Source organism: Bos indicus x Bos taurus, chromosome 9 (assembly GCF_003369695.1).
Source record: "Bos indicus x Bos taurus breed Angus x Brahman F1 hybrid chromosome 9, Bos_hybrid_MaternalHap_v2.0, whole genome shotgun sequence".
NCBI classification, from domain to species: Eukaryota; Metazoa; Chordata; class Mammalia; order Artiodactyla; family Bovidae; genus Bos; species Bos indicus x Bos taurus.
The window spans coordinates 94067453-94095111 of record NC_040084.1 but is presented as its reverse complement, the minus strand read 5'-3'; the positions used below and the strand labels follow the sequence as shown (position 1 = coordinate 94095111).

The following is a 27659-nucleotide window of genomic DNA, read 5'->3' as shown; positions in this document are numbered from 1 at the left end:
AGCCAAAGTCTGTGCATTCAGCTGAATCCCAGTAGTCATTGGGCACCCTTCTATTTGCTCTGGTCTTGTCTATGGGCTGCCCTGGTGGCTCAGATGGTTAAGCGTCTGCCTGCAATGTGGGAGACCTGGGTTCTATCCCTGGGTTGGGAAGATCTCCTGGAGAAGAAAATGGCAACCCACTCCAGTACTCTTGCCTGGAAAATTCCATGGATGGAGGAGCCTGGTAGGCTACAGTCCATGGGGTCACAAAGAGTCGGACACAACTGAGCGACTTCACTTTCACTTTGCCTATGGTTAGGTTAACATTTCGAATCCCTTTCTTGAAGCCTTCCGCTAGCCCTGCTGCTAAATGTAAAGAGACCACAGGAAAAGGCAGAGCCACCCTTAAGACAGCCTGCTCTCACCTATGTACCCCAACATCCATGTCCTACCTTTATGGATTTTCCTCCTTTCAGAAGGAAATCTCTTCCTAGTACCCAAGACAGGACCTCCACTTTATGCTATGGATTACATCCTTTCTCATCTCTCCAGGGATATTCAAGTGTTTATTCAAAAACTAGCCACTGACTCCACTGTTTAACAGAATGAAGCTGAACAGTCCAGCAGTCAAGTCTCTTCAAATGTGACCTGACTATTTCTCCAGACCCATCATTTCTACATGGTCATCATGGAGTGCCCACTCTGATTCGATCACTCACGTTTTTACCTCACTTGCCTTCTTCATACATTCATCCACGTAACAAATATTTATGGACCATCTCTCATGTTCCTGGCAATTGACTATTCACTAGTCTAATAACAGTTGACTTTTTAATGAGCAGCTATTATATGCTAATGGCTTTGTTCATTATTCTTTTAAACTTCAAAACAGCTATGAAGACAGTGAAGCTCACAGAGGTTAATTCACTGAAACCACTTTCAAGTATTTTTTTTTTTTACCACAATCCATAGTAAAGAAATATATCTCCTGCCAAGATTCAATGTGTATATATGAGTATACATATGTGTCTATATATTCACATTCAGTATTCACACATACACTGTATGCCTCATAAAAAAGTTTCTACCCTGATTATGTGCAATGATCTCTGATATTTTATATATATATTTTCAACTAAAAAACCCATGCTTGAGAGACAGTTTGAAAACAGACTGCTAGACTGTGTCCTCTGTTAAATACTGAGTGCCTAAATACTAGTGTTAAATACTAGTGCCTCATTTACCACCATGAGACTGACATGCAGTCCTTCCTGGCTTCTCCTCCTGCTGCTTCCATGGCATTCCCTGGTCTTTCAGAAAAAAAGATACTTTTCTATGCTGTATGTTAGCTGACAGAGAGCAGCTGTCACAGTTTTATCATTATTTGTGGGGGTGACTGTCTTCCCCCAGACTGTGAGTACTGAGGCTTTAAACAAACACATTCTCTTTGCATCTGTCTCCTATGGACCAAGCCAGGTGACTGGCACAGAACTGGAACCAAATAGTACAGGTTTTTTAATGAATAAGAAAACATCTTCATTCAGAATCCATTTATTTTACTTTGGGAAAACAGTCTAATAAATGTGATGGTTTGGCTCCTCGTTCAGAGTATGTTCAAGTAATCATTTGTGGCAAAAAGAGGACAGCTATTCAAGGCAGGAACAACTGACGGCTGATAGCCTAATGGGCCAGAAAGCACCATTATTTCTATCACCTAAATATCTGCCAAATACATCTGCTCTGTCCATCTCCACTGTCACTGCAGATTCAAGTTCTGGCCTCACCACTTATGGTCAGGACACTTCAGCAAGTTAATAGTCAAGCCTTAATTTCCTTCTCTGAAAAAGGTGGATGACTACTGAGTCTACCTCATAAGAGTAAATGTGAACATGCTTTGTAAAGCATACAGCTTAGTGCCTGAACACAGCAGAGGCTCAGTAAGTGACAGGTATTATTATTCATATTATTTTTAAATACAACCCACCATTTATTACCCATCTGAGTGACCCCAAGTTTTCAAACTAGCTTCCCTTGCCAGGCTTCCTTTCAAACCATGCACCATGGCAACGTTGGAAAGTGCTTCAAATTCCTGGACCGTGGTTAATTCTCCCAGTGGCCACACCCTGTGGTCTCCTGGCAAATGGTTCGATGCCCTTGCCCAAGTGCACCCAGCTCTGCGTCACTGTGCTGGGCTGGCCGGCTCCATCCTCCACCAGAGCCAGTTATAGCTGATGGGCAGCCTTCCTCACTCAGCAGACTATCCAGAAGCCAGTGCCCTTTTCCTGATAGCTAGTTCCAGAAATAATTGGCTGGCCATGTTACTTGGCTCAGAAAACAGAAGCCTTTCGGTTTCAGGCCATTCAATCAATAGCTACAGTAGTGATTAGTTCTAAGCGGTGTTAAGACTCAGTGTACATCCTTCCTAATCTTGCAGGGTCCCTGGAGTTTGCCTATTAAGACAGTGAGCGGGGGAGTGGAAAGAGAAGGGGGCGAGGAAGAGAAAGAGAAGAAAGCTAGATGGTGAGACAGATGTCAAGAGTCCTGTCAAGTGCCTGAACAAACTCTCAATGTAAAGGGGAAGGATCTTGAATTTTGTTTATTACTGAGTCACATGGACCTATATGAATCACTAGCTGGATAAACACTTTATGCAACGGATAGATCAATCTATTAGGTTTTTGTGAAAGGAGATTCTATTTCCAGTTATAAAGAGAACCTCCTAGACCTTGCCCCAGATAAGGGCATATCAGTCTTCAGCTGAGGGGTTGTTGAGGAATCTTGAACTTGTGTGATAAAGGCCCAATTTTGGCCAGACTTGTTCCCACCACCTAGTAAGGGGCTAACAACTTGTTCTAAAGTTCATTCCAAAGGCACAGGGGTTCATTTAGATATTTCATTATAATCTGACGATTCTTTGAACACCACTTCCCATTTACCCAATAGCTGAAAGTAGGGTTGGTGGTGGGGCCGCAGGACCCAATCTGGAGTCACTCAGTCTCAGGTTAAGAATGATTCTCACAGGGGTCATCCTCCTATGGATATTCGGATCAGTGGAGAATTCCTAGACAATCTATTCTATTACATGGCAGTAGAAGTCATGTTAAGTCTAGGAAAATGTTATTAATACTTCAATCTATACAGAGGCTAGTATTAAAGACTAAGCTGAAGAGGCTTCTGTTTTCCTTAATGTGTTTTTAAGAAAACATATTACTATCTTGGAATCTTAGAAAACAGGCCTAACAAAGAATTAGTATTTCCAAAATGTCTATCCACATCATTATTAGATAAATGAGTTTTCAAGGCCTTTCAAATATTTTCTTCAACATGCTATTTTTGTGGCTTATTAAGTGGATATTTTTCCTGGTTTAGAAAAAAAATGCTATATGATGCTCTTAACTGCAAAAAAGAAAATTCTTATAGAAGAGAAAATTCCACAGTGACTGTCTAAACCTTGGCAGATCAAAAAAAATTTTTTTAAGGAACTGATTTATGTAGTCATTATAAACAAATCACATTTTCCACTTAAGAGATAAAATGAATATAGAATATTTTTATGTGGTATGAATGAGGAAAAATTCTTCACTGGACAAGACAGAGATACAGCTTATCTTTAAGAATATTTAAAATATTCTCAAGAATAGATGAAATTATAGTTAGGCCTTAAAGCATATCTGGAGGAAATGCTCCATGGAAAAACAGAGAAGAAAGCTCCATGAATCCAACAGACAACGACGGGCTGTCACAACTCCAAAACAATCACTGATAGGTTAAAGGGCCATCCACGGAAAATGCATCTCTAAGTTGAAGGGTGTTAGAAAACTGACTTAGAAAAAATGTCGAATAAGTAATGGAGCAAATACAAGGAATTTCAGAAAATTAAACTGGAAGGCATTTAAATGTGGACCTAAGCCTCCAACTGTATGTCCTTTCATTCTTCATGCAAGACAACAAATTCTGCAATGTAAGCAATGGAGACCTTAAATCCTGATGGAAAAAACAGCGTTAAGCACAAGACCCAGATCATGGTTCACCCCACCCATGAAAGAGAACAGCAAAGAGAGAGCACAAGTGCTCCGGCTACCGCAGAGGAGCATGTGAGCCCAGCACCAAGTCCACATGAGCATAGCGCCTTGTCAGGGGGGCCTCTTGAGCATGGTCAGGACACCCACAAAACACCCAAGGCTCCACAAGCCACCAAAAGGCAAGGCACGTTTTTCCTTTGGCACATGGATGGTTTATTTTCATGTTGGCATCTGTTAAACATTCACAGAAGAACTGCCTTGTTTCTTCAGGGCAGTTCAATAAAACATGTTTCCCCACATGTGTGAAATCACGGTCACATGCTGCACCACCTTAGCAGAGGCTCCAACTGTAAACACAGAACCATTTCTTATCGCAAATAGGTGTCAGATTCCCATTTGGAGAGAAAAATAGATTTTAAAGAATATTCTTGTTACATTTTAACATCTTCAGTGTTTAGTTGCCTGCTTGCTTCTCTTCACAACACGAACTGCTCCAAGGAAGACAGAAACTAATGACCCGTTCAAGGCTATAACCCAGGCCGCCCAGTGTTCTCCCAGCTGTGCTTTCAGGCTAACTGGCACAATCGCTCCCTCTCCCTTTCCTGTCACCACCACACCCTCTACTCAGAGGCACAAACGACAGCATCTAAGTCCTCCCCACCCGCCCCCATGAAGCCTTCTCAGCTACTGACATCATCAATCATCGGGAAAATCAGAGTCAGGGGAGGAACTGGACTGACTACCCAGATGGCAGATGGGAGCAAACTATTTGGCCTTTCCTTAGATAATTCTTTGGAGTTTAGCTGCAAAAGTCAACTTCAGTGCTGAGGGTGAAGCCAATTTTATGTGTCCCTACCTGCTGGAAGAAGCAAAGAAATAACTTTTTCAGGCTTTCAATCCAGTCTCACAACAGTCATCTGTGCCTGATGCTTATGATTACTAGTATTTGCACAGTGCTTTGCAATAGATAACTTTCCTTTTTTTTTTTTTCTAATTTTATTTTTAAACTTTACATAATTGTATTAGTTTTGCCAAATATCAAAATGAATCCGCCACAGGTATACATGTGTTCCCCATCCTGAACCCTCCTCCCTCCTCCCTCCCCATACCATCCCTCTGGGTCTTCCCAGTGCACTAGCCCCAAGCATCCAGTAGATAACTTTTCGATACAAGGTTGCATTTGATCCATGCAACAAATCCATGGGACACTCTGATCCCCACTTTACAAATGAAAGTGAAGTCGCTCAGTCGTGTCCGACTCTGCAACCCCGTGGACTGTAGCCCACCAAGCTCCTCCGTCCATGGGATTCTCCAGGCAAGAATACTGGAGTGGGTTGCCATTTCCTTCTCCAGGGGATCTTCCTGACCCAGGGATCGAACCCAGGTCTCCCACATTGGAAGCAGAAGCTTTAACCTCTGAGCCACCAGGGAAGCCCATTACAAATGAGGAAGAAGAAATTCAATTACTTGTCCAAAGTCACAAAACCAGTTAGTAGTAAGTTTGCACCTAAACCCAGATTTTTGGTCCCAGATTCCCTGAAGATTAAGATGAGGAAAAGAATGTATCTAAGAAGCACTGGAGTAAGACACTGGCCAAGGCCCCATGGTCCTGGTCCTCACAGAGCTCTCCCTGAGGAGAGAGCTCCAGCGGTAAGCCCTCCAGGGCTCCTGAGCACTGCCTGCCTGCGCGGGACAGTGCTGGCCGATCAGGCGATGCTTCCTTCTTTGTTCTGGCAGGAAACCTGGACTGGACTCAAGGACCTACGAGGTGTCAGGCTGTTTGGAGGATATGAAAGGAGTAAAGATGGGCTGGGGGCCACAGGTCGGGGAGGAAGGAGGGTTGAGGAGTGGGTGGCACAAGGGTTGGGGAGCAGCGCACGTGAAGGTCCAGAAGACCCTGGCTGGAGACCACCAGGCAGGAGAGTGATAAGAACGAGCCCAAAAGGGGAGGCTGGGTGGGTGAGATGGCCCCCGGGACCAAGCACAGGAAGGCATTTCTCTATAGGCAGAGGCAAGCTCTTAAAGGCTTTTATGAAGGGAATGACACGGTGTCACCATTCTTCTGGAGAGACCATTTTGGATGCAGCCTGGAAAGCAGAGTGGAGGGAGCAAAGTTGACAGGAAGACTGGCTGGGAGGTGTTGATGGAGCCTCAGGGGCGTGGGCTGGGATCATGCCGGTGAAAGCCAAGAAAAGGAGGATGTGAGAAACCACTGAGGGGTGGAGTCCGCAGAACAAGGTGACGAGTGTAGAGCTGATGGGAGAGAAAAAGACATCAAGGATGCCTTCAAGCTTTCTGGCTTGGGGAACAAAGCAGACAGCAGTCTTTCACTGAGGTACAGACCCATAAAGCACAGGAGAAAACATGTTGTTATAAATAAGTGCACACAATACACAATGCTGAATTTACCTAAGATCCAGATGTTCTCAAATACTTTCATGGAAGAATAATGAGCCAATTACAAATGAGTGTTAACTATTAAAAATAAGCTTTAATTGGCAATTCAAATAAATTACTGCACATACAAAAGTAACAAAACTATGCTTCTTTTAAAATATTCTAAAATTCAGACTGATGATTCTACAACGAACACAAAATGATTTTTTATCGTAGTGGTATTTATTTCCCTGAGCTCTTTGGTGAACAGATCTCTAGATAGCAGACTTAATAGGAATTCAGTGCTAACCCTCAAACAATTCCTATACTTCTATTCCCTTCATTACTGACTAGCTTTGGTTTGGTCCACAATCCAGCCCAGAGGCAGAGTTCTGGGGCTGAAGAAATTAGAAACAACTTCTTAGATGGTCTCTCTTGTACGGTACCTCCCATTTGAGTTTATTTTCATCTGCCACCGATTATAAAAAAGGGATCCTCAATTAAGAGTGGAGGCTAAATTAATTGCATCTGGGGGTGAGGGTAGACTGTCATGAATGCCTTAACACGCTGATCTATTATATTTACACAACAAGGCTCGAGGAAAGGAATCTATTTTCTCTTTTTGACAATACCCTTGTCCTGAAAGGCAGCATCATTTTACAGTTAGTATGCTCACAATGTAAGTGATAAGAACCTTTACATGCAAGAACAAACAGACAGGTCGACTGGGAGATCCTTCTCTGAGAACCTCAGAGAAAGAGCGACAAAATAATTTCTGTAGTTTGCACACACACACACACACACAATCCCATTTCCAACTCCTTAACCATCATCTCGGTGGTCTCTTCCATTTCTGTACTTACTGGTTAATCTGTTCTTGCAACTGAGTTAGGTCAATTAAGATGTACAAAAATAATTTTAAAAATTTCAAAACTGATTTTTGGTGTGCATATCACTAGGAAATAAGCCAGCAGCATTAAAAACTTTTCCAAAGTTTTACTTATTTCCCTTTAAATATTCTGGGGTTGTAAAGAACATGGTTGGCCTCTGGACAATGCACTTTACTGTGAGGCTCCAGGTGTGAGCACCCCATCTCAGACTGACACTTGTCTGTATGATTGTAGAAATATTTCTGGAAGAATGGAAGATGGAAGTGGTAGCTTTAATCTGGTGCAAGAGAGAGAAACACTGTGCTACAGCAAATGACTTATAATGGTAAAACTGAAAGAAGACATGTCAATATGGTACACTTTCTTAATTTCAGAGCAAGAAACATTTTGTTCTTTGGTTGTTCTGTGCTCTGAATAGATCTGAAACTTCTGAATGGTTGTGAAGGCTGAATTATTTCCTGTCGTTCAACTAAATCTTTGTTGAGCACCTATTATATAGAAGGTGCTGCTGTAGCATAAGGATGCAGCGCATAAATAAGATTTGGTTCTGGCCCTCAAGAGTTCAGTCTAATCTACAGAAAGACACTGGATTTATTTTAAGAGATCTCTTTCCTGTCCTTCCCATTAAAAAGGAAGAGAAAGATTTACCCCGTCCAAACAGAATGTGCTTAGAAATTTGATGAGGAATTCTACTCATATGCTGAAAAGAAGTTAACATACACCATTAATGAGTGGGAATAAAACTTATCAAAGCATTTAACATTTGGGATTAATAACAGAACAAAGACATATTCTATTCAATCTGCATAAAATACCTAAGTTTGAAACCTTATACTTCAAAGTACACAGATTCTGATTCACCTTCTCATGGTAGCACACAAAAAGGACATCTAAATGCCTGAACTCACCCATTTGCTACATACTTTGTCTGGAAAATGGCACTATTTGTGTTTATAAAAATGGAGCTACTGATAAATATCACTGTGAATATCAGATTCCAAAGATGAGAATTTTGTGATTCATCTGACATACAGCTGTCAAGAACTAAGTTTGGCTGGATTAAATACTCAAGATACGTAAAACTGCAATATTTTGTTATTTTTTTCCTTGTCCTGAAACTACAGAATAGCTACACAACTTGTCTGCTGCTGCTGCTAAGTCGCTTCAGTCGTATCCGACTCTGTGCGACCCCACAGATGGCAGCCCACCAGGCTCCCCGTCCCTGAGATTCTCCAGGCAAGAACACTGGAGTGGGTTGCCATTTCCTTCTCCAATGCATGAAAGTGAAAAGTGAAAGTGAAATCGCTCAGTCGTATCTGACTCCTAGCGACCCCATGGACTGCAGCCTACCGGGCCCCTCTGTCCATGGGATTTTCCAGGCAAGAGTACTGGAGTGGGGTGCCGTTGCCTTCTCCGACACAACTTGTCTAGGCTGTCTAATTTTGGCACCACTGATACAGTAAAAGACAATTCTCAATTAGGTACAGTAATACTGTAGACTTTAACTATAAACCTATTTAAACAGTTGAGAGAGGAAGAAAGGTTGTCCTGTAGCTGGACAAGAATGAAGGCTGTGGGTGGGGGAACCCGATAATTCTGGAAAATCTCACCCAGGACGCCCTCCATATGGTCACGGAATGGTGCCTAAGTACTGCCTCCAGCAACAGAATATATTTCCTAGCACATCACAGTCTGGGAGCAGCATCAATTCTGCTTGCAAGCCATATCCAAAAGGGAAGGTTCTTAGTGGTTCTGCTTTCAGCATATCTCAAGGACTAATTAAATCCTCATTACTACCTTCTAATTATTCAAATACTATGGGATTACACTAAGGAAGTCCCTGCTGGCATACTAGATGAAAAGGGTTAAATAACCTATGTTGATTTTGAGAATCCAGATCTAGTTCAGACTTTCAGAAAACCACTAGCACTAACATGAATATTTAACTAGACACCACTGTGAAAATTAAAAGGGAATTCAATTAAAAGGTTTTCAAAAAATTAATTCCGAACCTCTCTACATCTGTCCAAATAAATAAGCCTTCTCGAAACGTTTTCACCTAATTGCTAATCCAATAAACTAGAAGGGCATTTGCTAGTTTCATTAAGCTTAACATTTTACAGAGGTTAAAAATGTGATCATTTTGATGTTAATAATAATTATACTTATTTATCTACTCAGATGGCTATCCTATATTCCCTGCTAGAAAACAGGACAATCTACTAGTAAGCCATTTCTTACTGCCCTTTTCAAATTTTAAGACATGTTCAAGATTAAGAAATAAGGATATAGCGAATCTAAACATGTTGGCTACAGTTTTCTTGTAAAATATATTTCAGTATTTTAGGGTTATCTTAACTATTCTTCCAATGCCTTAGTTCATATAAGTCATAGTATTTGACTTTTTGGGTGAGAGCATGTTGTTATATGAGGTCTAGAGAGGAAAGATTTAGTTTAAATAAAAACCAATGGCAATACTAAGCTGAAGTTTTGACGTTTAAAAAGAACAAACATCAGTAATAAAAAAGTTAATACCAAAGAACTTTTTTTATTCACTTAGTAAGAAGCACCACATAGTATGCAAACAGGAGAGTATACATCAAGTTTTATACTGGGAAGTACACGAAACGTAGAGGAGACAATACTACATAAGGATAAAGAAGTCAATAGATCTTCAGAGTGTCTCCCTCCTTCCTGTAAATTCTGATGGCCATACCCACATACACCTTTGTAGATGGAAAACAGAAAACTATAGATACACTTATTTTTGCCTACACACAATGTGGGAAAATGAATTTGTGACTGCTGCTTTTTGATACACTTGACACCAGGACCACCAAGTAAAGAGGGGGTGGGCACCACAGGGTCCCAGGTCTAGATGGAGCACGGACTCTGTGCTCAACCTCGGGACAAGGAGATGGCCTTGCTGCTACCAGCATGGTTCAGACCCTAGGACAGCCTCAGATTTGCAAAATTCTCAACAGGGTATGTAATTTATTAATAAATGTTCTTCCTGAATGGGAATATAAAGATCAAACCCCCAAAATGACAGCAGAGCAAGACAGCAACTTCTTGAGCCTGAAGGGACTGAGCACCAGGGTGGTAGGTCAGCCCGGCTGACCCCCGCAAGGAGTGTGGGAAGGACCCAGAACATTGCACTCCACAGGAAAGCAGGCTTTCCTGAGTCTCTTGTTTTGTGCTGGTGTCTCTGGGCAAGTGTGTTTCTGGATTGTTCGCCATTAAAGTAAATCTATCTCCTATGGGTATGTTAAAGAAAATGTGTATAATTGTGGAATTTTACTCTCTTATAATCTTGTTAAAACAAATAAGTGTAAAAGGAAGTGTTTAGCTTGGTTATTTTAGCACTCAGCAGTACAGAAGCTGTGCCTTATCTTGTTTATCAGGGTCCATGGTTTCTGAGAAAGAATACATTTTTAAAAATAAGATGCTAACTCAATGTATTCTTTTCCTCTTCTTTCATTACTTCCTTAAATAAGGGCAGAGGGTATAACTTATGAAGGTATATGCTAAGTCACTTCAGTTGTGTCCGACTCTTAGCGACCCCATGGACTGCAGCCTACCAGGCTCCTCCGTCCATGGGATTTTCCAAGCAAGAATACTGGAGTGGGGTGCCATTGCCTTCTCCGATAAAGGTATAAAGTAAGTTAAATTACATGGGAATCAATACTGGGGAATTTTATAGTAAAGGCTTTCTTAGATTTACTTTGCACTATATATATTGTTGGTACATACCAAATGATGGTAAAACAAATAAAAAATGCTTTTCATTATTGTATCAAATCCTTAAAATGATTATGTCATCTGCCATTAAAACACATGATCAAATGTTATCAGGCAGGAGCTAACATATCTTCCTAGATTTAAACAAAGTCATTAAAAAAAAAGTACTTGCTACCCAATTTTAGAGGAAATTTAACTCATACACGGCAAAGCACCATCCAAGGGATGCACATGGTGCCTCCAGCACAGTCTCAGGGAAGTTAGAAGAACATGTTCATAAAAATCAATTCAGATTTAGCACATTATAAAAGTCATCTTTTACTATTTGAAGGAAATGGTCATTAAAACTAGCCTGGTTGTCAGTTATGTATCCACTACTAGTTACCAAAATCACACTATACATAAGAGGGGGAAAAAAACTCAAACATATCAACAAGTGGTTTCCATACAGTGACACCAGAGGAATACCTTGGATTTTGTCTTGCAAGGCTAAAAGTTTGATTTAACTACATTTCCTGTCATCTTGTCCTTCACATTCAGCATTCTACACTTTAAAATTTCTCAAATGTGTATCAGGTGGAAGGGGCTGAAAAGACACTGGAGAATGTAGAAGAGGGGTTCTTTTTCAGTTTGTAGCAATAAAGGTTTATTGTAGGATTTCCAAATAAAGTACCTCTTATTTTCCAATGCTTACAAAATAAGCAGAATTCTCCCAGTAGGAATGATGTTACAGGTTTATGGTGAAAATGAAACAACAAATATCTTCATTTTAGCTCTGGGTCTGGCCTGAGTGGGCTTTCAGTACAGGATAATTTTCTCTATTCTTTTTTACTTCACTTCCTTGACCCAGTACCACAAGGCAGGTACAAACGATAGCCACGAAAAGGGAGTCTGGGGAAACTCCCACTGGCTTGGCTCCAGGGCTCCTTCCAGAAGCGTCTGTCATGTTTCCCAGACAACAGAGCCATAGGGGAGTTAACACAGAACAAGCGATTTATAGCGAGGATGTGACATACAAGACCGATTTACAGGAGGCCACAGTGGAAAGTTGACAGAGAAACAAATACACACATCATACAATGATTAAAACACACTATAGCATCATTATAAAGCAGTGGTTCTTGAGTATGGTCCTTGGACCAGCAGCATCAGCAGCACTGGGGAACTGGTCAGAGATGTGGATTTTCTGATGCAGAATCAGAAACCTGCAGTGTGGCCTAGTAATCCAGCTTAACAAGTTCTCCAGATGGTTCTCATGCACTCTAAAGCTTAAAAACCACTACTACTCCATTATTAAAACATATCATAGTATTTTGATAAGGGAATTAAAGTATTAACTGCACATTAAATGATAATAAAAAGTTAAATATGTAAAGGTATTAGAAATTAAAATTTCATTTTATTCCTACTAAACATTTATTTTAACACAAATGATGTAGAGATAAGGGTAATCCATCTTTTTACTGGTATTATTTTCTAAATAACATGTTGCTGAGTTTTTAGTATGTAAAATAACTGAAAGTTCATCTAATTAGAAACAAATTATCATCTTTACAACTCATACAGAAATAATTATAAACATTAGGGGTCAGGAGCCTTTAAATACTAGCTACCAAGCCAGCAACTTTTGTCTTCCTGGCAAGTGAGAGAGGAAGTAGAGTGAAGGAAAGTGGCATCTCCATTGTGGGGGGCGGGGCAGGTGGGCAAGGCCTGACTCGTGGGCAGTAGGAGGCGGTGACCAGGCACAGCACTAGATGGTGCAGCACGCCTGTCAATCCTGTCTACACTCACTGGACTAAAATCACCATCTCCACCTTCAATAAGAGTAACTTTCCCTCCAAAAGGGGGAAACAAGACAGAAGCAAACTGATGAAGGACTAAGGCCTCAGTCAAGGCAATAATATATGGGGGTCAACTTGCAGAACTGAGTGAAAGGTCAGAGTCTGCAGATGCGGGACAACCTGAATGCTCAGGAAAAGCTCACATTGCTTTTTCTGGCTCTGACACGAACTAGTCTCTGAGAATGAGAAGGTCATATAGAACCTCTACGGTCCTCAATTTCTTTATTCATAAATTGAGATGAATGGACTCTACAGTCTTCCAGGTCAGCTCCATTTCTGAGATCCTATAATTCTACAAGATAAGGTTTTACTATGCATTTAAAAATTTACTGTTAAATATCATGGGATAAGTAATTGATCAAAACAGCTAAACAGATGCACTTTACTTCATTAGGACCAATATCAAAATTGAATCATTAACAGTCATTTTTACACAGCTAGATCAAATATCAGACTGCAGTAATGTTTAAACTATACTTCCTGGTTCTATGTGGACACGCAGATTCTCTGGACCTTGAACTGGGATTTGGTAAAACCACCCAATCTACCAGAAACCATCCTTCTTTTCAGTATTTATTGTTATATGTAGGTTCTTAGGTATTTCTTTCATCTGATGAGAAAATGTAATAGCCTTTAAAAAAATGTGTATAAGCAGGTACATAGGTAGCAAACTCACTTAAACCTTATACACTCAAAACATGAAGGTATGTAAGATATGAACTGAAGACCAACCTCTTTCCTGTGGCATTGGTGACTGGCTCAAGGCAGGATGAGAACTGGATTCTGACTGGCTCCCAGGTGGCTGAGGGGGCATCTGACTTCCTGTAAAAACACAGGAGAGGAAGTGGGGATAGGGAACCCTCTGCATTAATGTCACAATTGTGTAAAACCCAAGACACAGTTAAATGTATTTAATCTTCATGATCACAAAAGGTATTGCTCCACAAAGAAAAACATACAGCTCAAAGAGAGTGATATTTTATACTTTTTTTTGTAAAACAAAGAGGAAGCATGCATAAACATATTTATCAAATCACCTCCTGAAAAGTTCAATTTTCTACTGTATGAGTTCCCAAATTCACAAATCAATCTACAAGCTCAAATCTCGAGACATACTTCTACCATACGTTTAACAAAATCCCAGATTGATGAAGTCAACTCAGACTCCCAAGTGGGCAGGCAGCATAGTGGCCAACAATCTTTCATGAGTAATATTTACTTAATATAGCAATAACAACTGACTTCTAAAAACTTCTAAGTCAATCATAGATTCCACAAAAACTTAGAAGGAAAGCTCAATTAAAAGACACACAACTATAAAATATAGTGTACATTATCACTAAAGAAGAAACACTATTCTGTACCTTTTAATCTTTATTGCTAACAGAGCAATAGTGTCTATTTACCACCTATTTGATTTCCATTTAATTTTTGCTTTTTGTCTTTTCAAACTATAAGGTAAGCGCCATGAGACAGGAATCAAGTTGTTTAATTCTTTAGTCCCTCCATCAGCATAACAAATAATTAATAAATCTTTGTTATTTCATGGTCCTTAATCTGAGAATAGGAATTAAAGCAAAACACTTTAATTAACTTTATTAAAACAAAAAACTTTATTTTATTAACTAAAGACAGTGAATTATATGAGGTCTAGAGACATGATTTTTTAGCTTAAGAACAATCAGCTCACTTTCTGCCTCAGAAGTATAGATACATTTCTGAGAGTAAAAGTACTATAAAGTAACAAAGGCAGTTGAATTTAGCATAATCCTCAAAGGGATTCATTTGTGTTTTGTTTGAATGAATTTGTTTGTTTGAATGAATTCATTCATTTATTTACTCTTAGACATCTGCAGTAAATTAGTATTAGTACCAAATAAATAAAGCAAAAATACTTACATTTGGGTAAAAACAACTTCTAGGGTAAACACTGCCATCAACTTGGCTACAGATACACAAAAGTTGCTGTGTGTCCACTCAGGGTCATGTGCCTCCTATGAAATACCCTACAGCCCCTAAGCTCCAGTCCATTTAGAAATTTAAAGCACTCTGCAGCCAAATACTGACTTTTTAAAATGTCACTGGGGAATCAATTGCAGTAAGATAGTAAGTGCTTACATTTTAATGATTGTTTCTACATGACAGACTGAATTCATAGACTCATGACAGTAAAAACAAAACAAAACAAAACACAGTGATTCTAAGGACACCACTGCTTACACTATACATGCCCCAGGCACTGCTCTTATATACCATATTTCAAGTAAACATAAAAAAGGCTGTAAGAAAGCTCATGAATTTATAAAATACTGCCATATTCAAGCAGCACTAGTGGTTGTCTGGTGCATTTCTAAGAGATCTCGCTTTAAAGCTATGAGTTACCTACTCATTTATTAAATCTGTCCTTTAAAGAAACAAAGAGCCTTTTCATGGTAACGATAGACTTGCCCAAACTGTTTTAAATTCTCCATTTGGTTTCAATCCCTGTCTTTCCATCAGTAGTTTCATAGTTACTAAGAAATAACTTCATCTCCCATTAGCATAGGTATAAAGCATAGTCACAGCAGATGACTGTGACATGATCAGAAAACATGTTTGAGAAATGTAATACAGATGATCCATTTCTGTCCACTGTCCATATAAAGAAGACAATTCAGAGCTTTTTGAACCAAATGAAATGACTAAACACCTCTCGAACCACAGATTTCTATATGTCATATGTATGATGTTAAGTAAAACCTTTTAAACAAAGTGTGGTTAACTATTTTAAAAGAGAATGTTTCATATGTAATAAATAAACCAAATTCATGAGAAGGCTTTAACAGTAAAACTAAGTGTTTAAAGAAAGTCTCATTTTCCCCCTAGTTTGTGTCTATGATGACGTAAGCACAACGTGGTGACGTAAGCACAACGTGGTGACATAAGCACTATCTGTGAGGTAGAACAAATTTCACCACTTCACATGGAGGTATTCACTCTTCAATGGCTATGTACATAATACTGTCCAAAATTTCTGGTGCAACTAAAAAATGAAACATCAGTAAATGACCTTAATGTCTGCTTTTGCCAACTTAAAATTCTAAGCACAAGCTTATATTAAAATTTTTTACAGAAGAGCTCTTATGTGCAATTAATTTAAGACTCAGAGTAAAGCTATAAAGCCAGTATAAGAGTGCTGTGCTCAGTTGTGCTCAACTCTTTGTCAGACTCCTCTGTCCATGGGATTCTCCAGGCAAGAATACTGGAGTGGGTTGTCAGTTCCTCCCTGAGGGGATCTTCGCAACCTAGGGATAGAACCTGCATCTTTTACATTTTTTGCATTGGCAGGTGGATTCTTTACCACTAGCACCACCTGTATAAGGGGCTGTCATATATCCCTTAGCCCACCTCTCCTAGTGATCACACCTTATAGAACCTTTATATAATTATCAAGAGGAACTTAAAATGGTAAGAAATTATTAAAGATATTTGAATTTTACCATTTTTTCCAGTCAGTGCTTCATTTTCCCTTCTAGGGTCTCAGATTGCATCTAGTTGTTATTTCTCCTTGGTCTCCTTCAGTCTAATCTGTCTTTCCTTATATTTATGACCTTGATGCTTTTGAAGAGTTCAGATAAGTCGTTTCGTAGAATGTTCCTCAATTTGGTTTAGTCTGTTACTGTGTCAGGATTGAAGCAAGGTAATGCATTTTGGGACGAGTATGACAAAAGTGTTGTGCTCTTTTCAGTTCATTCTACCAAGAGGTTAATGACATTGACGTTTCACTTGTGGTGACTTTTGCCTTGATTACTTGGCAAAGCTGTTGTCTACCAAGCGCCAATAAAAAGTTACTGCATTTTGCTCTTTGTAGTTGATGAGTATCTTAGGGGAGATATTGAGACTCTGCAAATTCTCTGTCTCCTCAATCTTGTACCCACTAATTTTAGCATCCATTAGAGAATCCTGTCTGCAGCATTTACTACAATGGTGCTTGCTAATGGTAATTCTTTATTTCCCTCTTTCCTTCCACGTTTGTGAATGGGAATCTACTATGAGGAAGAATGATCCCTTCTTCTCCACTTGTTTAGATATTTATTAGACTGCTTCTATCCATATGGACTCAATGTGGCAGACACATCAGAGAATGACTTCCAATGAGTCAAATTCCTATGTAATCTCCACTTTTTCACTGAGGGCAAAACCTGTGACTTGGTTTCTAATCAAAGAATATAACAGAAGTGATGGGATATCATTTCTAAAATTATTTTATATGGCAAAATTAAAGGGATTTTATAGACATAATTAAAGTCCATAATTGGTTGACTTTGAAATAATCAAACGGGAAGTAACCCTGTGAGGCATGATGCCAAGAAATGGCTTAGGCCTTCTTTGAGCTGAAGGATGCTCCCAATGGCCTTGACGAAGTAAGCTTCTATGATGGGAACTGAGCTGCACGGCAAGGACAAGGCAGCCTCTGGAACTTCAGGGCCTCACTTCTACAAACACTAGAAACAAATTCTTCCAAACAGTCTGAATGAGACTAGAAGCAAAGTATCCCTGAGTTGAGCCTCCAGATGAATATGAGACAACCCAACACTTGCTTGGACTAGAGCCTTTCAACCCTGAGAAGAGGACCTAGTGAGGCTGTGAATGGACTCATGACCAGGGAAAATGCGAGATCAATAAATGTGTGTTGCTTTATGCTGCTAAATTGTGATTTGTCATACTGAACAGAAAACTCACACACTCATGGATTAAAATCCAATTGTGCCATTATTTTGTTGCTCAAGTTGTTCCAGCTTTGACCATTAGAAGCTCCTTCAAATCTTTATTTTTTAGAAGTCACAAGGAATTCCAGGCTCATCTTTTATTTTCCTCACCCCAGTTCTATAATCAGTCACCTCTCCTCAGAGCTCTGGTTCTTTTTAGTGGAGAATGGTGTTAAGAGACTAAAATCTGGGCATTGGGCCTACTCATTATTTCTGAGGAGTTACTGCTTCTAGCCTCTCTCAGTGAAGAGATCATGTACACCAATGTGTACATATATACTCTATACCTCAGTATTTGTGTGTGTATAAAATCATGAGTTTGGGGCTTCCCTAGTGGCTCAGTGGTAAAGAAACTGCCTGCCAGTGAAGGAGATCCAAGAGACCTGGGTTCAATCCCTGAGTTGGGAAGATACCCTGGAGAAGGAAATGGCAACCCAATCCAGGGTTCTTGCCTGGAAAATTCCATGGACCGAGGAGTGTTGGTGGGCTGTAGTCCAGGGGGTTGCAAAGAGTTGGACATGACTGAGCAACTGCACACACACACACTATTGTATTTGGTTAGCTTAGTATTTTCCTTAGAATTTTAACACTAGAAGAGGTTTTGAGGGAATTTTTCTAATTAAAAATAGCTTTTAAGAACTAAATCAAAATAATCATCAATGAAACATTTAAAAGAACAAAACATTAGGATTTTAGTTTATAACAAAACTGAGAGAGACAGGCTAATAAGTATACTTTTGGTTAATTAGCACACATCTAGTAATTGTATAACTTACAGTGGACGTCCCAAGACATGAATATATTACAGCCTGGTATACTTCATAGACCAAGATGGTGGGGCAGTCAGGACTCACAAGTTTAAGTTCTGTTTCTTATAGGCAACACAGTCTTAACACTCCCCATAGTTCTTATCTTACTTCTCTGTGTCATTTGTCCTATTCTCACCTGAACATAAATTATGTGAGTACTAAGAACTCTGTTTTTTTCCCTACTATATCCTTTGAACCAGACATATAAGTAAGCATTCAGTAAATATTTGTTGATTAAATAAATGTGTGGCTGATTGATTACTCCAGAAACCAAGTGCAGACTAATAGTTAGTTAGATCTTTATAAGTTATCAGTGATCATGTAGCTTTATCTTACTATTCCAGAGTAGGAACAGGCAAACTCTTCCCTATAAACTGCCAGACAGGATACATTTCAGGTTTTGCAGGCCATATGTTCTCTGTCTCAACCATTCACCTCAGCTGCTGTCGTGCAAAAGAAGCCACAGACAACATGTAAACAGAGCAGCATAAATAAAACTTTATTTACAAAAACAGGTGGCAAGCTGGATTTGTCCCAAAGGTGGTAGTTGCTGATCCCTATACTAAACTACAATATCATTAAAGAAACATTCAGGAACACTTGCTCAGAAAGTCAGTAAACATCAAATGGCATTTATTAACAACAGTGATGACTTAGAAAGCCAGCACATCCTCCAAACTTAGTAAAGAGGCCTACATAAATAAATGCCAGTAAGAATTTCGTTTGTGCCCTCTTCCAAATCAGATCTAGTATAGGGTGCCCTGGATTCCCCAGCACTTAATTCGAGTGCAATTGTAAGATTTAAATGGCAAGTGCATTTAGCAGATATATTTTTAGAGAAGCAATTCCTTGCAGTTTTATGCTCCCAACTTTCTTTGGCCAGACTGAAACAAATAAATCAGAACTATTGATCAGATGCAATCATATTTAACTTATATTCTATCACTGTTGTGTTGGGGCAGCAGAGAATAAACATGAGATAAATAGGATTTCTACATTAATCATTTATTGAGGCCAAAATTTCCCTGGGTTAATTCCTTTCTAAATTACTATAGCATATAACAACAGGAACTCAGTAAGAACAAGCACACTAACTCTGAACTACAACAGCCTCTGGCAAGCAAATCACTCACCTTTTTAAAAGTAATACCATGCTATCTCTAAATAATACTAATAGACAAAGAAATACCCAGAAATCTCATTTTTCAAAAGTTGTAGTGGCCAGGAGAAAAGCATTGCTTCCCTTCACGCTGTTGTCACTTAAAAAAAAAAAAAATCAACCTAAGATGGATTTGGGCTTCCCTTGTGGCTCAGCTGGTAAAGAATCCACCTGCAATGTGGGAGACCTGGGTTCGATCTCTGAGTTGGGCAGATCTCCCGGAGAAGGGAAAGGCTACCCACTCCAGTATTCTGGCCTAGAAAATTCCATGAATTGTATAATCCATGGGGTCACAAAGAGTTGGACACGACTGAGTGAATTCACTTTCACAAGATGGATTTAGTCAACCTAGATGGAATAATGATATAATTAATCAACAGGGTAAATCTGGAGTTTTAATGACAGACACTACCTGATTTCAACTTTCCTGCCTGGAATCCATTCTCCCTCTCCAATTTTACTACATTAACTGACACTGGAAAAAAGTGGATAAAGACATAGCAACATCTGGAAAGCATATTTATTTGTCTTAACAATTTCTTACATAAATTGGAGATGGTTTTAGTTGAATGTAAAAAATGACATTAAGAAAAACCACTCCGTGATGAGAGACCCCAAAACAAAACGTTCCAGGGGCTTTGGTTTTGTGACTTATTCTTGTGTTGAAGAAGTGGATGCAGCGATGTATGCTCGACCGCACAAGCGTGTAGTGGAACCAAAGAGAGCTGTTTCTAGAGAGGATTCTGTAAAGCCTGGTGCCCATCTAACAGTGAAGAAAATTTTTGTTGGTGGTATTAAAGAAGATACAGAAGAATATAATTTGAGAGACTGCTTTGAAAAGTATGGCAAGATTGAAACCATAGAAGTTATGGAAGACAGGCAGAGTGGGAAAAAGAGAGGATTTGCTTTTGTAACTTTTGATGATCATGATACAGTTGATAAAATTGTTGTTCAGAAATACCACACCATTAATGGGCATAATTGTGAAGTGAAAAAGGCCCTTTCTAAACAAGAGATGCAATCTGCTGGATCACAAAGAGGTCGTGGAGGTGGATCTGGCAACTTTATGGGTCGTGGAGGAAACTTTGGAGGTGGTGGAGAAAACTTTGGCCGTGGTGGAAACTTTGGTGGAAGAGGCGGCTGTGGTGGTGGAGGTGGTGGCAGCAGAGGGAGCTATGGAGGAGGCGATGGTGGATATAATGGATTTGGAGGGGATGGTGGCAACTATGGCAGTGGTCCTGGTTATAGTAGTAGAGGAGCTAACGGTGCTGGTGGACCAGGAGGACATGGAAACCAAGGTGGTGGATATGGTGGCGGTGGTGGAGGATATGATGGTTACAATGAAGGAGGAAATTTTGGAGGTAACTATGGTGGTGGTGGAAACTATAATGATTTTGGAAATTATAGTGGACAACAGCAGTCAAATTATGGACCCATGAAAGGGGGTAGTTTTGGTGGAAGAAGCTCGGGCAGTCCCTATGGTGGTGGTTATGGATCTGGTGGTGGAAGTGGTGGATATGGTAGCAGAAGGTTCTAAAAACTCAGAAGAAAAGGGCTATAGTTCTTAGCAGGAGAGCGAGGAGTTGTCAGGAAAGCTGCAGGTTACTTTGAGACAGTCGTCCCAAATGCGTTAGAGGAACTGTAAAAATCTGCCACAGAAGGAACGATGATCCATAGTCAGAAAAGTTACTGCAGCTTAAACAGGAAACCCTTCTTGTTCAGGACTGTCATAGCCACAGTTTGCAAAAAGTGCAGCTATTGATTAATGCAATGTAGTGTCAATTAGATGTACATTCCTGAGGTCTTTTATCTGTTTTAGTTTTGTCTTTTTCTTTTTCTTTTCCTTACACCAGGTATATTGCCCTGTAAATTGTGGTAGTGGTACCAGGAATAAAAAATTAAGGAATTAAAAAAAAAAAGAAAAACCACTCTGTACTTACTATATACAAGGCACTGTACTAAATGATATTTCACCATTAGTATTTCAAGAGGATTGGCTTCTTAAAATTAACATGAAATGACACATTGACTCACAGAGACCTTAACGATTTTGTTAGCCCATCTTGCTCAATAAAGATCGTTAGGGTATGTGGGGATCATGAGGTGTTTAGTGACAAAAACTTGGATCTAAATTTAGTTTTTTAAATTAATAAGGGTAACACAGGCTTGTTAGAAAACACACGACCTGCAAATTATGTGATTTAAATTGCCAGCTGAGGCTGTTGTTGAATATTGAGAAGAAATGAGGAATATTTCCATTTTGTGAATAATTCTATGACCACATTCTTTCCCTGGAATGCTGCTACAAAAATCAATATATATTTTATATATAGAATTTTGAGCAATTAGCAACTGAATTATTCTCCCAGTTTTTAAGAAATCTTGGTAGTCACTAACTTTAGTGAGGAGTTGCTGTTTTTTTTTTTTTAAAGTATACATTGTAAAAATTACTGCTATCAATTACGAATACATCACAGTCATGATCAATTTTCATTTTGCACTGTCATTCATTATTCAATTCTGTCCATCCCAAACTAAGACATTGGGTTGCATTTTTCTAATACATCCTCATACTTCACGTTATGGAAATCAGCTCTCTCAAGCAGAACATGAGACTCCTTTGCCACAGTCTGACTTTATAGATTTTCTGGAGGATATAATTTCTTATATTTTGCAGCTGCTGCTGCTGCTTCAGTCGCGTCTGACTCTGTGCGACCCCATAGACGGCAGCCCACCAGGCTCCCCCGTCCCTGGGATTCTCCAGGCAAGAACACTGGAGTGGGTTGCCATGTCCTTCTCCAATGCATTTAAAGTGAAAACTGAAAGTGAAGTCGCTTAGTCGTGTCCGACTCTTAGCGACCTCATGGACTGCAGCCCACCAGGCTCCTCCATCCATAGGATTTTCCAGGCAAGAGTACTGGAGTGGGGTTCATTTCTAAAACACAAAGTCCTTGTTGTTGTTGTTGTTCAGTCACTCAGTTGTGTCTAACTCTTTGTGACCCCGTGGACTGCAGCACGCCAGGCTTCCCTGTCCTTCATCATCTCCCAGAGTTGCCAAAACTCATGTCCATCAAGTCGGTGATGCCATCCAACCATCTCACACTCTGTCATCCCCTTTTCCTTCTGACTTCAATCTTTCCCAACATCAGGGTCTTTTCCAATGAGTCAGCTCTTCACATCAGTTGGCCAAAGCATTGGCGCTTCAGCTTCATCATCAGTCCTTCCAATGAATATTCAGGGTTGATTTCCTTTAGGATTGACTGGTTTGATCTCCTTGTAGTCCAAGGGACTCTCAAGAGTCTTCTCCAACACCACAGTTCAAGAGCATCAGTTCACTGGTGCTCAGCCTTCTTTAAAGTCCAACTCTCACATTCATACATGACTACTAGAAAATCATAGCTTTGACTAAATGGACGTTTGTTGGCAAAGTAATGTCTCTGCTTTTTAATATGCTATCTAGGTTTGTCATAGGTTTTCTTCCAAGGAGCAAGGGTCTTTTAATTTCATGGCAGCGGTCACTGTCCACAGTGGTTTTAGAGCCCAAGAAAATAAAGTCTGTCACTATTTTCATTGTTCCCCCATCTATTTGCCATGAAGTGATAGGACCAGATGCTATGATCTTAGATTTCTGAATGCTGAGTTTTAAGCCAGATTTTTTCATTCATCTTTCTCACCTTCAAGAGGTTCTTTAGTTCCTCTTTGCTTTCTACTATAAGGGTGGTGTCATATGCATATCTGAGGTTATTGATATTTCTCCCAGCAATCTTGATTCCAGCTTGTGCTTTATCCAGCCCAGCATTTTGCATGATGTACTCTGCACACAAGCTAAGTAAGCAAGGTGACAATGTACAACCTTGATGTACTCCTTTTACAATCTGGAACCAGTCCGTTGTTCCATGTCCATTTCTAATTGTTGCTTCTTGACCTGTATACAGGTTTCTTAGGAGGCAGGTAAGGTGGTCTGATATTCCCATCTCTCAGAATTTTCCACAGTTCGTTGTGATCCACATATCCAAAGGCTTTAGAGTAGTCAATCAAGCAGAAGTAGATGCTTTTCTGGAACTCTCTTGCTTTTTCTATGATCCAATGGATGTTGGCAATTTGATCTCTGGTGACTTTTCTAAATCCAGCTTGAATATGTGGAAGTTCTCAGTTCACGTACTGTTGACTAGCCTGGAGGATTTTGAGCATTACTTGCTAGCACGTGAAGTGAGTGCAATTGTGTGGTAGTTTGAACACTCTTTGGCATTGCCCTTCTTTGGGATTGAAATGAAAACTGACCTCTTCTAGTCCCATGGCCATTGCTGAGTTTTCCAAAATTGCTGGCAGCACTTTAACAGCATCATCTTTTAGGGTTTCAAATAGCTCAGCTAGAATTCTATCACCCCTACTACCTCATTCATAGCGACGCTTCTTAAGGCCCACTTGACTTCGCATTCCAGGATGTCTGGTTCTAGGTGAGTGATCACATGATAGTGGTTATCTGGGTCATTAAGATCTTTTTTGTAGAGTTCTTCTGTGTATTCTTGCTACCTCCTCTTAATATCTTCTGCTTCTCTTAGGTTCATATCATTTCTGTCCTTTATTATGCCTGTATTTGCATGAAATATTTCCTTGGTATGTCTAACTTTCTTGAAGAGATCTCTAGAGTCTTTCCCACTCTATTGTTTTCCTCTATTTCTTTGCAATGCTCACTTACAAAGGCTTTCTTATTTCTCCTTGCTATTTTTTGGAACTCTGCATTCAAATGGGTGTATTTTTCCTTTTCTCCTTTGCCTTTTGTTTCTCTTCTTTTCTCAGCTATTTGTAAGGCCTCTTTACAAATAGCTGATCCTAACACAAAGTATTGGTTAGGATCCTTTCTTTGCTGTGATAAAGGACAAACATGATTTTCTTTATAGATGGCAATGGTGGATAGCATGGTGGGCCCTATATCTACGGAAATCACTGAACATCTTATCTACGATCATATCCAAATCAATGTGATTAGATAGTGCAGTTCTGCAATGCAAGCAGCAAAGACTTCCCCGGTCATCTTTATAGTAAACCAAAATATCTGCATAACACCTAAGAGCAATGGTGTGAGTGAAAAATGAGCTTTCAATAATCCATAAATTCAATGAATGTCCTAGTCTTAAGCATTTATTTAGATGTTTTGGAAAATCCATAAATTATTTTGAGTATAGCATCTCTCTGTAGGTGTCTCCTGTTTAATCTGTTTCAATAAAGGGAAAAACTTTTTTTTCTTATTCAGATTCATGAAGCCAGCTACCCCAGTGTGCTCCAAAGCGACATTTAAAATGTGGAATCTGCTCAGGATGCAGCTTAGTGCTTACAGTGAACAATTTACTAAAGGACTTGACTATGGACTCCCAGTATTTACTAATGTTTGGAGTGTTTTAAATAGGATCTCACTCTTACCAGGAGGTGCTGTATCAGGGTAAGGAAGGTGGAAAGCCAGCTGTGAACAGGCTGTCAACACAATACCTTACTATGAACCAACTCTATCTCAAACTAGAGTATAAAATAGAAAGGAACACTTTCCTCTTCCTGTACCCTCCAAATGGGAACAAAGAGCCATAGCAACCTGCTCCCTCAACTTTAAACAGCAAACATGAACCTTGGATGACAAACCTTTCTCTGTCTTATGGTTCAAAAGTTCATTCAAAATAGGGTAAGATTTTCCCAAGTCCTTACCCAAGAAATTGCAAACTGTTGATGTGTCACTGGTTCCTGAAAATAAAAATCAGTACTGCAGAGGCATAACATGTGTATTTCTACGGCATGAAGGTAATGAAGAAATCCCCAAGAACATGACAGAACCCTTACAAGAACCACATATCTTCACTCCAAACATGCAAATACCTGCTGTATTGTGTTTCCAACTATTCCCTCCACTGTTATGAGTGTTATGAGTCTCACTATTAACCTCACCGCTGAAGTCCAACACAGAGTAGGTGCAAAGGCCTATCACCCATTTTACATAAAAATTATGCCCTCAAAGGGTTGTACTATAAACTCTCTGGGTTTTGCTTTTTGTAAGCTTGCTATTATACATTATTATTTTACTTGGCCCACTGGATTCAAACCAGAAGTTTTCTAATTGCCCTCTGGTATTAAGTACTGGTTCCAAATAGGAAAAGGAGTTCATCAAGGCTGTATATTGTCACCCTGTTTATTTAACTTATATGCAATGAGTACATCATGAGAAATGCTGGACTGGAAGAAACAGAAGATGGAATCAAGATTGCCGGGAGAAATATCAATCACCTCAGATATGCAGATGACACCACCCTTATGGCAGAAAGTGAAGAGGAACTCAAAAGCCTCTTGATGAAAGTGAAAGTGGAGAGTGAAAAAGTTGGCTTAAAGCTCAACATTCAGAAAATGAAGATCATGGCATCCAGTCCCATCACTTCATGGGAAATAGATGGGGAAACAGTGGAAACAGTGTCAGACTTTATTTTTCTGGGCTCCAAAATCACTACAGATGGTGACTGCAGCCATGGAATTAAAAGACACTTACTCCTTGGAAGGAAAGTTACGACCAACCTAGATAGCATATTCAAAAGCAGAGACATTACTTTGCCAACAAAGGTTCGTCTAGTCAAGGCTATGGTTTTTCCTGTGGTCATGTATGGATGTGAGAGTTGGACTGTGAAGAAGGCTGAGCACCGAAGAATTGATGCTTTTTCACTGTGGTGTTGGAGAAGACTCTTGAGAGTCCCTTGGACTGCAAGGAGATCCAACCAGTCCATTCTGAAGGAGATCAGCCCTGGGATTTCTTTGGAAGGAATGATGCTAAAGCTGAAACTCCAGTATTTTGGCCACCTCATGCGAAGAGTTGACTCACTGGAAAAGACTCTGATGCTGGGAGGGATTGGGGGCAAGAGGAGAAGGGGGCGACAGAGGATGAGATGGCTGGATGGCATCACTGACTCGATGGATGTGAGTCTCAGTGAACTCCGGGAGTTGGTGATGGACAGGGAGGCCTGGCGTGCTGTGATTCATGGGGCTGCAAAGAGTCGGACACGACTGAGTGACTGATCTGATCTGATCTGATTAAGTACTAGAGCTACCTAATGTCTTTCATGAGGAAGCCCATTGGATAACCTCACTACATGACACTCATTAAAGTCCTTTGGGGTAGACACTTTCCTACAAAGAACTGGAGGTAAGAAACTAAAAGGCTCTCTCCAAGGCGCGTGGTAAGTCAAGTCAGGGAATACGAGGTAAAACAGACTATTCAGTTCAGTTTCAGTCGCTCAGTCGTGTCCGACTCTTTGCGACCCCATGGACTGCAGGATGCTAGGCCTCCCTGTCCATTACCAACTCCCGGAGTTTACTCAAACTCATGTCTATTGAGTCGATGATGCCATCCAACCATCCAACCATCTCATCCTCTGTCATCCCCTTCTCCTCCTGCCTTCAATCTTTCCCAGCATCAGGGTCTTTTCAAATCAGTTAGTTCTTCACGTCAGTTGGCCAAAGGATTGGAGTTTCAGCTTCAACATCAGTCCTTCCAATGAATATTAAGGACTGATTTCCTTTAGGACGGACTGGTTGGATCTCCTTGCAGTCCAAGGGACTCTCAAGAGTCTTCTCCAACACCACAGTTCAAAAGCATCAATTCTTCAGCGCTCAGCTTTCTTTATAGTCCAACTCTCACATCCATACATGACTACTGGAAAAACCATAGCCTTGACTAGATGGACCTTTAGTTGGGAAAGTAATGTCTCTGCTTTTTAATATGCTGTCTAGGTTGGTCATAACTTTTCTTCCAAGGAGCAAGCGTCTTTTAATTTCATGGCTGCTATCACCATGGGCAGTGATTTTGGAGCCCGCCAAAATAACGTCTGTCACTATTTCCACTGTTTCCCCTTCTATTTGTCATGAAGTGATGAGACCAGATGCCATGATCTTAGATTTTTGAATGTTGAGCTTTAAGCCAACTTTTTCACTCTCCTCTTTCACTTTCATCAAGAGACTGTTTAGTTCTTCTTCGCTTTCTGCCATAAGGGTGATGTCATCTGCATATCTGAGGTTATTGATATTTTTCCCGGCAATCTTGATTCCAGCTTGTGCTTCATCCAG

At 40.0% G+C, this 27659-nt stretch overlaps 1 protein-coding gene and 1 pseudogene across 9 annotated transcripts in view; one reads left to right on the top strand and one right to left on the bottom strand.

Moving 5' to 3' along the window:
• The window catches only part of ARID1B (AT-rich interaction domain 1B), a 439749-nt gene that overhangs the window by 86142 nt on the left and 325948 nt on the right, over positions 1–27659 (bottom strand). For all 9 annotated transcript variants that reach the window (XM_027551921.1, XM_027551917.1, XM_027551923.1 and 6 more), the window contains one exon: positions 13582–13671. In XM_027551921.1, coding sequence (XP_027407722.1) covers positions 13582–13671 — 90 coding nt within the window. The remainder of the gene's footprint in view (positions 1–13581; positions 13672–27659) is intronic.
• LOC113898609 lies at positions 20155–21374 on the top strand (annotated as a pseudogene).